Genomic DNA, 10,799 nt, shown 5'->3' with positions numbered 1-10,799 from the left:
GGTGTGTCAGTGTCATGTGTTTGGGACATGGTGTCTGAATCCTGGCACTCCTGCCTGGCCCCCAAAGGTTTTCCTAATTCATTAATTCTTTTATTTCTGTAATTGTAATAATCCTAACCCTACCTGTTATTCTGGTCTGGTGACCACACAGTATTAGCATGTACATGCTAGTGCAAGTGGTTCCTTCCCTATTGTTAAAGGCAGAATAAAGGCTTGAATTACAGTGGTTTTAAAGTAAAGAGTCAATAAAATAATGAAAATAAATATAGTAAATAAAAAGTGTACTTTCATTTTTTAAGCTTAATGAAGTTCAATGTATAATCAATAGGAGAGTAAAGTAGAGACAATCACAAAGCAAGTGGTTCCTTGTATTAAAGGCAGAAAGTTTTAGTTATTACAGAGGTTATTACAAACGTAACCCCATTGACTGTGGTTAGCAGAGAATAATGCAATGCCAATATTATATAACTAGTTTCTTTAAACAGAACATGGATATTAAAGGTTTCAGCTGGAACCGTCATAAATACTGTAGATTCAAGTGGACAATATGCAAAGAAAATGATCATTTTTTCTATATTTCTAAGTTGCATCAAACTTTGGTTTCAGCTGGAATGTGATCACATAATTGACAACCAAAATTAGTTTTTATGCATGTTGGTAATATTTTGTGGACTACAATATATCTTTAAAAAACATTAATGTTAATTAATGAAAAAAAGTAAATGAATACCTCACAAATCCTGATGGACATCCAGAAACTTTTAATCATTTAAGTACAGAACTGTTTCTGATACCACTAAAGAAAGAAAGAAAGAAAGAAAGAAAGAAAGAAAGAACACTTGGGACCACCGAACTTAAAGGTGCTTAAACCTAAAATTCCATATAACAAAAACACAAGGCACACAAAACCAGTAACACGTAACATAGGGCCATTCTGTGATGATAAAAAAGGTAAGAACTACTGCCAGACTGTTGCAGTGATAAATGGCTGCAGGAATCCATAACAGCAATTAACACACTTAAAAATAATGGGTTATTTTTTTTAACCCAAATGCTGGGTTTAGCCTGTTGGGCCATTTTTTTCTTGGCTGTCTGTGGGCTCTGTTGGCTCGCATTTTCTACAGCGGCTGACTTGTATGTGACACAAGCCACCTGGTGGTGATACATGCAAACCTCTTCTTTTGTAAGTGAAATAAATGACTTCATCTTGCACTGGCCATACAATAACCATACAATCTTTTTTGGACATCCTGTGTAGAATAAACTTTGTAAAAAAAAAATTATACTTCTATGTATTTAGATTTTCTTTTTCTTTTTTTGCAGTTTTTATTTATAGATAGTTATTTTAATGCTTCAACTTATTTCCGTTCGTTTGCCAGGCAATATTTATAATTTTATTTCAGCTTTATTTTAGTTAACAAAAATGTTTTTAGTGTCAGTTTTAGTTGACGAGTCTCAGTCTTGCTTTTTCAGGGACATGGAACTTCATCTGTCTTTAAAAAGAAGCCTAAAAGTGCCTCTTTTTTTTCTAAAAGAACATTTTGGTTTTTTTAAAAGAAAAGGTAAGAATAAAGATGTAGCTTGATGATTTGGTATTGCAGATGGTGACATTATTTTACTAAAATGAGAGACAAAATGCCATTCCATTACAAGCAAAAAGATTAACTTTGATTATTTTGTGTGTTCATCTTGTCTTGTGAAGTTCTGGATCCTCCACCGACTGCAAAACCACAAACACACATGAACACACACAGCAGCTCTCAGAATCGCTCATGATCACAGTGGATTTGACTGATTGTGGTGATGATGATGATACAGTACCTTTGCATCTTCATCCTTCTTGCACAAAGCTTTCCCAGTCAAAACACAGAAACTGATGTTCACACAGAGCTGAAGGACCGACAACACTATCATCATGATATCTAGTCCTCTCATGATAATCTACAAGTGGGTAAAAAGTCAACTATAAAAATTGCATAATTTAAATGTTTTGAGTTAACTATCAAAATATTTGTTGTAAAAACTCCGCAATATTGATGACACTAATTATAATTTGCACTATCTATTGAACAAGAGAACAATATGGCAACCAGTCTTGGGCTTCAGGCTGATATGGCTACTGATTATGACATTCAATTGTTCAGAACATTTTCAAAATATTTGATTTTAGTCATATACAATTAACACTTTAAATGGCCACAACCATGGCACGTTTCAGTAGTATTTTGTGTCTGACTCACTCCAAAAGCTAGATTTCCTTAAGCTTCCCTTTTATACCATGAAACAGAACACACTGGACTGCAGAACAGAGAAACCAGAATCTGACACAGTTTCGGGACATTTGCTCTTTGGGTTTGAGGTGGGTTTGAGCCTCAACCTGAGACACTGTCAGAGACATGATGCAGACGGAGGTGATGGACTTCAACCTTCCCTTCAAGGTAAGACAAGTTCTGTAGGAGGAACAATTAAGGCTCATGTATCATAAAATAATAATGGCCCAAATGATAGTTTTGTAAATTCATAACTTTTTGTTCCCCCTTCACAAAATAGTTCTAGAACATGCATGATTATTAAACAGCATTTTTGCAATTACGTAAAATTTTTTTAAGTAATCGCAACTTACAGTAGGTGAATATATTGTATATTGTATGCACTGTAAGGATAGTATTGTTCTGAATATTGTATAGTACTGAATGTCTGTAAATTCAGCACTTGCATACTGAAAAAATACATAAATGAAATGAAAAATGAAAAGCATGTTACAGTACACTCAAAAGAGTTGTGCAACTGCAAAATCGAAGTTACAGTAGTGAGAGATGCACTCTGTCTCAGCATCAGGTCTTTGTGTTGGTCCGGCCTGGGGACTTTGTCCTCATCACAGGCAATGTTTTCTTTTACCAGGCAAATGGAAAAACCCTCTGTGCCAGATCCAGCCCGGACAACACTCCACACCTTGCTCTTTCTCATCCTCCTTGCCCATCACCTCTTCCTCAACTTCAGATTGTTTCCATTTATTGTTGGTATCAGCATTCAGTGCATCTGTGCACTCTGAACCGCCTTATTTTGTACAGTTGGTTTGATCCCATCATTAGAAATATGTGTGAACAATTTTGAGTCATTGTGTGTAAATGTGTGAAAACTGTTTTTACAGAAAGTAAATCACAAATCAAGTGGTTCCTTATTGTTAAAGGCAGAATAAAGGCTTGAATTACAATGGATTCAGTAACTTTTTCCTGCCTGTGTTTAGCATTTTGCAACACAATTGCATCACAGTGTGAAACCCCGAGCCCGGCCGGCCTAATAAATCGTGTCAAAGACATAAAAAAATGCTTTCTTCCACAATAAGAAAACTTTTTTAATTTAATGTGAAAATTAAATTATATCTTCACAATTCTTATCTGAGAATAAAAAGCCAAATACATGACAAGCCTGAGCTTTGACAAGTCCTTATTAAAAAAATACTTTATAAGTCTAACTATTTTAAATAACTAGAGATGGAACTTTTTGTACACCACGTACAAAATCGGTTGATAAATGTAAACGTTAGTTTTGAAACCGCAGCTCAACCGTTTACTTGCATTTGTTTACAGCGTCTTGCCCTCAGCAATATGGCGGACGCGTTGACGTATCGCGGCAACGGCGTCTATATATTTATAATGTCTATGCTGCACATAAGGTGCCTTGAGTGATTTTCCATAGACTGTAAAAAATATGATTGGTGATTTCATGCAACGAGTGCAGTATAGTGAAGTCGATGACACGCCACACCACCAGAGGCCGCTGTGGAACAGAAGGCGTTTGTAGCACTTTTCCCCGATGCTTGTTGGTGCGATGATGTAATGAAGTAAAAGAAGAGTAAAGATGGCGGAGAATAGCGGCACGGATCCTGCCGTGGAGACGAACACTGAAGAAAATGCCGCCGCTAGCGCGACTATCATTAAGGTCACCGTCAAAACACCGAAGGATAAAGAAGAAATAGCCATCGCCGAAGATTCATCTGTCGCACAGGTGATTTTTTTCGCTATTTCGTGTTGTTTGTGGCACCCGGGCGTTCGTTACACCAGCGGCTAACAGCTTTAGCCGGCGAGCTAACGATTGACGACGAACAGCCAGAGCCGAAAACCTTCGCAGTGGATATTTAGAATGACTTTCACTTTTGTTACTACTTAAATGCGGTTATTCTGAGAATCTCATTCATTGTTTTTTGTGTTTTATAACGCATGTAAAGTGGGGTTTTCTAACTCGCGGTTGTCGTTAAAGAAACGGCCTGCTCATGTAGAAGGTTCTAGTCTGTCATCTTTGGTCGCGCTCTTTCTGTTTTGCTTTGTATTTTTGACTTAAGAATTTTATGGATAGACTAAACAGCGTGTTAAATAACTTTTCATTTAAATATGGTGATATGCTGCAATGTTTGTGTCAGTTTATTTGACTAATTGCTGTTTTATGCTGATGTTTACGAGCTTAGACTTAATAAAAGCGACCGTGATGTTATTCAGAAGTGAGGTTGAATTGACTTGATTATTATGTATAACATTATAACCCGCATGTTTTGACCTCTTAATAGTTTAAAGAAGAAATCTCCAAAAGATTCAAGGCGAAGCAAGACCAGTTGGTTTTGATTTTTGCTGGTAAGATACTGAAGGATGGAGACACACTCGGTCAGCATGGCATTAAAGACGGACTCACGGTTCACCTGGTCATCAAAACCGCACAAAAGTAAGAGGACCTGCTTTTATAGTCAAAACAGAACCGTTTTTTTTCATATGCAAAGCGATATTGTGTTGTAAGTTAATGCCTATGCAGTTTGAGTGGCTCACTTTTGGGGTGTTTTGTGCTTGTAGGACTTCGGGTGGTGGTAGTTCGCAGACCTCTGCTTCTTCTGGCCCTGGACCATCAGAGGGCAACAACGGTGGAACTGCTACCCCGAGCCCCACAGGCAACCTGGGCACACCCCAGAGCGTTGGGACGTCCCCGACCCCTTCACAGCCAGCCAATATACTAGGTGAATTATGTTTTTAAGTTTGTATTATTGAGTCTGTTTTTAATGAAATTCCTTTATATTGGTGTAGTGTTTTGTGTTGTGATTATTTTGTTAACTAATCTGTTAAAAATAGTTTTTGTTAATTGAAATAATTCTGAAATAAAAACAAATATGTATAAAATTTAAACTTAAACTAAAATTTGAAATCTTTCTTTGGCAGATGACAGAAAAAAATACTAAAATTGCTAAAACTGAAATATAAATTGAAGCTAAATACAAATATATATATAAAAAAAAATGGCAAAAGCACAAAACAATTCCAAAAAGCTTACTTTAATTTTAAATCTAAAATTGAAATATAAAATATAAATCTAAAATCTTTATTAGGTACTATACGGTTATCCAGACCACAACCGCTCTTGGTTGGTCGTAACCCCAGTGACGGGTAGGTTTAGGGGCGGGGTTGGGGTAGGTCATCACATGTGGTCCGTATAACCGTATAATACCCTTTATTAATACTGAAATGGCATTGTAATGGTTGCAACATATGAGAGAATATATGTTCTGTATGTACATGCATAAATACCAGGTGAATGCCTTTTTTAAATGTTTATATTGGGGATCACCACATTGTCTCTGTTTTCAATGTACTTCCACAATGTTTTCTTGCAATGTTCATGAGAAGAATTTGTTCAATTTATTGACTGACTGTTTTTTTTAACCCACTAATCTAGTTCCTTTCATACAAATAATTGTTTGAAAGACAAACGCTGTGAATCCTAACACGGTTCATTGCAAGAAAATTCTGCACTTTTATCTTGCTTTTGTTATACTCTGGCTGTCCTTGTGTGTTTTCAGCTGGGTTTGGTGACCTGTCAGGCCTGTCCAACCTCGGTATGGGATCTGCCAACTTCATGGAACTTCAGCAGCAGATGCAGCGACAGCTCATGTCTAACCCTGAGATGCTGTCTCAGATCATGGAGAACCCCCTTGTGCAGAGCATGATGTCCAACCCTGACCTGATGAGGCAGATGATCGTAGCCAATCCACAGATGCAGCAACTAATGGAGCGTAACCCAGAGATTTCACACATGCTTAATAACCCAGAGCTCATGAGACAGGTATGTAATTGGTCATTTACTACATCATGGAAATGGACACGTTAATTTAACTTGATTTGATTTTACAACACTGTGTTTTTTTTAAGACAATGGAGTTGGCACGGAACCCAGCCATGATGCAAGAGATGATGCGTAATCAGGATCGGGCGCTTAGTAACCTAGAGAGTATTCCCGGGGGTTATAATGCTCTTCGGAGGATGTACACAGACATTCAAGAGCCAATGTTTAGCGCTGCACGTGAACAGGTCAGATATATTTATTTTAAAATTACATTTGTATTTATTTATAATAAAAAAAAAAAAGGGGTTGTCGCCTAAAATATTAACTCTAATTTTATTATTAACAGTAAATGTTATATTGCATCATCATTTGAATAGTTTGGAAATAACCCCTTCTCGGCATTGGGTGGAAATGCTGAAAACTCCGGAGTACAGCCCTCCAGGACAGAAAACCGAGAGCCCCTGCCAAATCCCTGGGGCCCCCCTGACACAAACGCCGCCACCACCACCTCTGGGACGGCTACCACCGCTAGCTCCACCACAAGCTCAACCACACCCAGTGTGTCCAACCCTCTGGGCATCAGCTCCTCTAGCCTAGGAAACGGTAATAGCATTATATGTAAACATTCGTCTTTAACTGTAAAGCAAGCTGCATGATTTGTTGTGGAGAATTTGTAAGCAGATAATTTATGTGCACAGATTATTTTATCAATAAATCAAATTAATAAATTATTTATCCTAGTCGAATACTGCATAAAAGGGTTTAATTTATATTGCTGTGTAGAATTACAAAGCATCTCAAATGAATTGATTTCATGTTAAACTTTGTGTGTGTGTGTGTGTGTGGTTCACTGTTAGGCATGTTCAACAGTCCTGGCATGCAAAGCCTAATGCAACAGATCTCTGAGAACCCTCAGCTTATGCAGAACATGCTTTCTGCTCCTTATATGCGCACCATGATGCAGTCCCTGGCTCAGAATCCTGACGTTGCCTCACAGGTAGCAAGACCATCATTTGGTAGTTCTCAAAGTTTTGTTGTTATGTTCTGGTACTAATAAAAAAGCATTTTTCAGGTATTGATGAACAACCCTCTCTTTGCGGGAAATCCACAGCTGCAGGATCAAATGAGACAGCAGCTACCTGTATTTCTGCAGCAGGTGTGTCCATTTGGGATTGTTGTAGATTGTGTTTTTGGGATATGTGACTGGATTTGGGTTTCATTTACTTTCATGTGCTAACTGACTTGTTTTCTGATTCACTTACAGATGCAGAACCCAGAAGCCCTTTCTGTCATGACAAATCCTCGAGCCATGCGAGCCCTAATGCAGATCCAGGAAGGACTGCAAACCCTTCAAACCGAAGCCCCTGGTCTCATGCCCAGGTGCAGTTTTGATTTAACCACCATTTAAAAAAAAAACCATGAAACATGCAGGGCAAATGTAAAATACTATTTTGATATGATAATCCAAATGAATCCCTGAATTGGATTTTTAAATTCATATATTAAATTGGATAGTTTGAAGTATTTTATATTTCCAGCAAAATCTTTTTTTTTTAAATGATATTGCTTAGCACTAGTATTACATTCTCTACAGAGTGAGAGACCTTAGAGAACACATCCTCTTTCTACTAGTTATTTCCCTCTTGGCTTTGTCACCAAGTAAATGCAGCTTCCTCTAGATTACAGCACACGTTTGCCTATTAAGCAAGTTTGTGGTGTTCCATTTATGTAAACAATTAGTTGTCAGATCCAACAATTAAACAAGCAGTATGTCCATATCTGCTCTTTCCCAATTAAATGTCTTGTCTCTTTGTAGTCTGGTGCCTGGTGGGATGCCTGCGGGGATGCCTGCTGGGATGCCTACTGGGATGCCTACTGGGATTCCTACTGGGATTCCTGCTGCCCCACTGCCCACAGGTGTGAATGTGACTCCTGAGAATCCTCCGCCCTCAGGCCAGGGCCCCGCCCCCACCCCCGCTGCTGGAGCTAATCCCGCCCAGCAGCAGCTCATGCAACAGATGTTACAGATGTTTGCTGGAGGGAGTGCAACGGTACTCTTGTTTCTTTGTTGTTACTGTTAATTACACTTCTTAAGAGTGGCTGGTTGTACTCACTTTATTTTGCTTTGCAGACTCAGACTCCAGAAGTGCGTTTCCAGCAACAGCTGGAGCAGCTGAGTGCCATGGGCTTCATCAACAGGGAGGCCAACCTGCAGGCCCTCATCGCCACCGGGGGGGACATCAATGCCGCCATCGAAAGACTGCTCGGCTCCCAGCCTTCTTAATTCCATCAGCTGAGAGTGTGCGAAGGGAGACAAGAAGTCCTTCATAGTCCTTCATCACATAAAATCTGACAAGCCCTACATAGACAGAATTCCAATTACTCCAATCTTGTTTTTTATTTCTTTTTTGTTTTGTTTTTGTTTTTTGCTTCGATCTGTTGATCTCTGAATCAAAGCAGAGAGGTTTCAAATTTGTTTCCTTGAACAAAAAAAAAACCAAACCAGAATCGCTGTGGAATGACGTCACACTAATCCCTCATCACTAGTAAGATGGGACAAAGCTTACATTTGCTGAACCAAGTTTAAGTTACCATTCCTTACAATTAGAACATGCTCACCTGAGGCACTACTCGGTGGTTAGGAGAATAAAATCCATCCGCTTGAATTCTGAGGCCGGAGAGATTCTTGTCTTCTGTGAGAATGCTTGGTTTCCTTAATTTCTCTATTTCTTCTAATTCATGCCTGATCAAACCAGTATTTATTGCAGAAATGTAGAGCTTACCCTTTACTCCCTTTCCACCTTCCTCGGTTGACGTTGATTTGAGCGTTCCTTGACATTTGATGTGTTAATCAAAATCTAATAGACATGAACATGTTGGAGCACTATAACACCTTGACTCTGATTGCTTACACTTCAGCTATTTTAGAAAAAAGGAATGAATTTTGGAGATGAGATTTGGAAAGATGTTCAGTCATCTCTTTAGTCGTTTGCCTTTGTGAGGAGTGTACCTCAATTGACCGTAAAGGCTTGTCATATGGGTAAGGCTGTAACAAAGCATCAATAAAATATTTCTCAGCTTAACAAGCAGTGGCGAACGCAGAAACCATTTGTTTTGACCATATCTTTATGCTTTGACATAGGAGTATTCTAGTGCCTGGAACACACTTGTATTGTATACTGGAAACATCATCCTCAAGTTGCTCTGGCAAATCAAAAACTGGTTACAGCATGATAGTGATGCTAGCTTCTCTCAGTACTAACCAACAGCTATATATACTAACAGAGATTTGATGTGAATTAAAATGTTCAACTTTTTTTTGCTGCACATCCATAATCCACTTTTTATTATACTTGAATTACAATACAGAAGCATACATTACATTAATTGAGGTTTGTATTTCCTTTAAGCCAACATCTGATTTTGTCTTAAGTCCAATGTGAGTCACTCTTTGCAATGCTTTTTGAAATGGTTTACAAATAACGGTTTAAGGATTGCATGATCATGTTCTCTTATAACCACAATGTTTTTAATTCACCTGACGGTGTCAGGTATTGTCAAATTAGGGGAGGTCACACAAAAGTCATTTGTTCATCTTGATACATTGTACATGCATTTATTTCTGCTATCACAAAGCTTTAAGCATTAAGATTGCTCCTTAAATAACATTGGTAATGTACTTTGGCACACAATATGATGAGAAGTTGGCCTTTGAAAACCTGGAATTTTAAAATTGTGAGGTATGATAAGTTATAAGATTTACCATATAAAAGTTATGGTAAACCTTACGGTGAATTAAGATTCTGTTATGCTCAGCTGTACAAATTGTTTTTTGTGGGTGCAGTTACTATAAAAATGATTTTTAAAAGATTATTTAAAAATTATGGAAGTTCATTGGTCAAAGTCTCGAAACCATGCACTCTTAAAAATAAAGGTGTGAAGAACATTTTAATAATCTAACATACCTGTTTCCCCACAATAAATAACCTTTAGTGCATTGGAAAGGTTCTATGGATGTTAAAGGTTCTCTATAGGAGCCAAATAAAGAACCTTTATATTTAAGAATGTTCATGTAAATTATAAAAAGGTTGTGACTTATTGGGGCGAGCTAGTTGCAACAAACCTTTGAAGTTAAGAAGTCCCTAAGTGATATTACCCTCACAGTTTTAATCAATGGCTGTACTTGTTGCTGCTGTTTCCTGAAGGCCCTCACTCCCCAAAGGAAGTAAAGACAAAAGGTCGGGAGGTCTCTAAAGTATTTATTGTATTTACATGCAAGTATAACATGGATAAAATAAAATAGATAAGCGGTCAAAGCACACTATATAGTGAAGAAAGCGCATTTGCTTGGAAGCCAAAGTAGCACTATACCTTAGTGAATCCTTGTCAGACCGATAAAAAAGTACTGACATTATTTGTGATTTTATAACACATATACCTCGCCAATATACAAGAACACGTTTTAATAAAAGTTTTAAAGTATTGGTTTATGTGCGCCCAAAAATTACAAGAAATCCCCTTAAAATAACCTTTAAAAAGAACACTGATTTAGTGGTTTCCTTTATTTTAATGCCCCGAAAACATGTAAATAAATCATCCGTGTTTTGTTCAGTTTTCTAGGGGGTTTTTTTCTCTCCAAGTGACCTTTAGTCTAGGCCACGGTTTTGTAGTTCCTAGGCACTACCATGACACTACAT

At 37.8% G+C, this 10,799-nt stretch overlaps 1 protein-coding gene across 1 annotated transcript; it reads left to right on the top strand.

The window, feature by feature from the left end:
- Nucleotides 1-3,815: 3,815 nt before the first annotated feature.
- ubqln4 (ubiquilin 4) lies at nt 3,816-9,188 on the top strand. Its single transcript, XM_079893982.1, has 11 exons — nt 3,816-4,008; nt 4,565-4,716; nt 4,842-5,002; nt 5,840-6,102; nt 6,189-6,347; nt 6,480-6,705; nt 6,960-7,099; nt 7,175-7,258; nt 7,367-7,482; nt 7,919-8,153; nt 8,234-9,188. The coding sequence occupies exons 1-11, from the start codon at nt 3,862-3,864 to the stop codon at nt 8,384-8,386; spliced, it is 1,836 nt and encodes a 611-aa protein (XP_079750108.1). The 5' UTR covers nt 3,816-3,861; the 3' UTR covers nt 8,387-9,188.
- Nucleotides 9,189-10,799: the final 1,611 nt, after the last annotated feature.

The sequence above is a fragment of the Squalius cephalus genome (assembly GCF_949319135.1).
Source record: "Squalius cephalus genome assembly, chromosome: 15".
Taxonomy (NCBI): Eukaryota; Metazoa; Chordata; class Actinopteri; order Cypriniformes; family Leuciscidae; genus Squalius; species Squalius cephalus.
This window is presented reverse-complemented; position numbering and strand designations above follow the sequence as displayed.

Excerpts from the sequence above, each read along its gene's own strand:
- ubqln4 (XM_079893982.1), top strand. The coding sequence starts at position 3,862 with ATGGCGGAGAATAGCGGCACGGATCCTGCCGTGGAGACGAACACTGAA. Across the intron at positions 4,009-4,564 it reads AAGATTCATCTGTCGCACAG|TTTAAAGAAGAAATCTCCAA; the intron begins GTGATTTTTTTC and ends ACCTCTTAATAG. Across the intron at positions 6,103-6,188 it reads ACCCAGAGCTCATGAGACAG|ACAATGGAGTTGGCACGGAA; the intron begins GTATGTAATTGG and ends GTTTTTTTTAAG.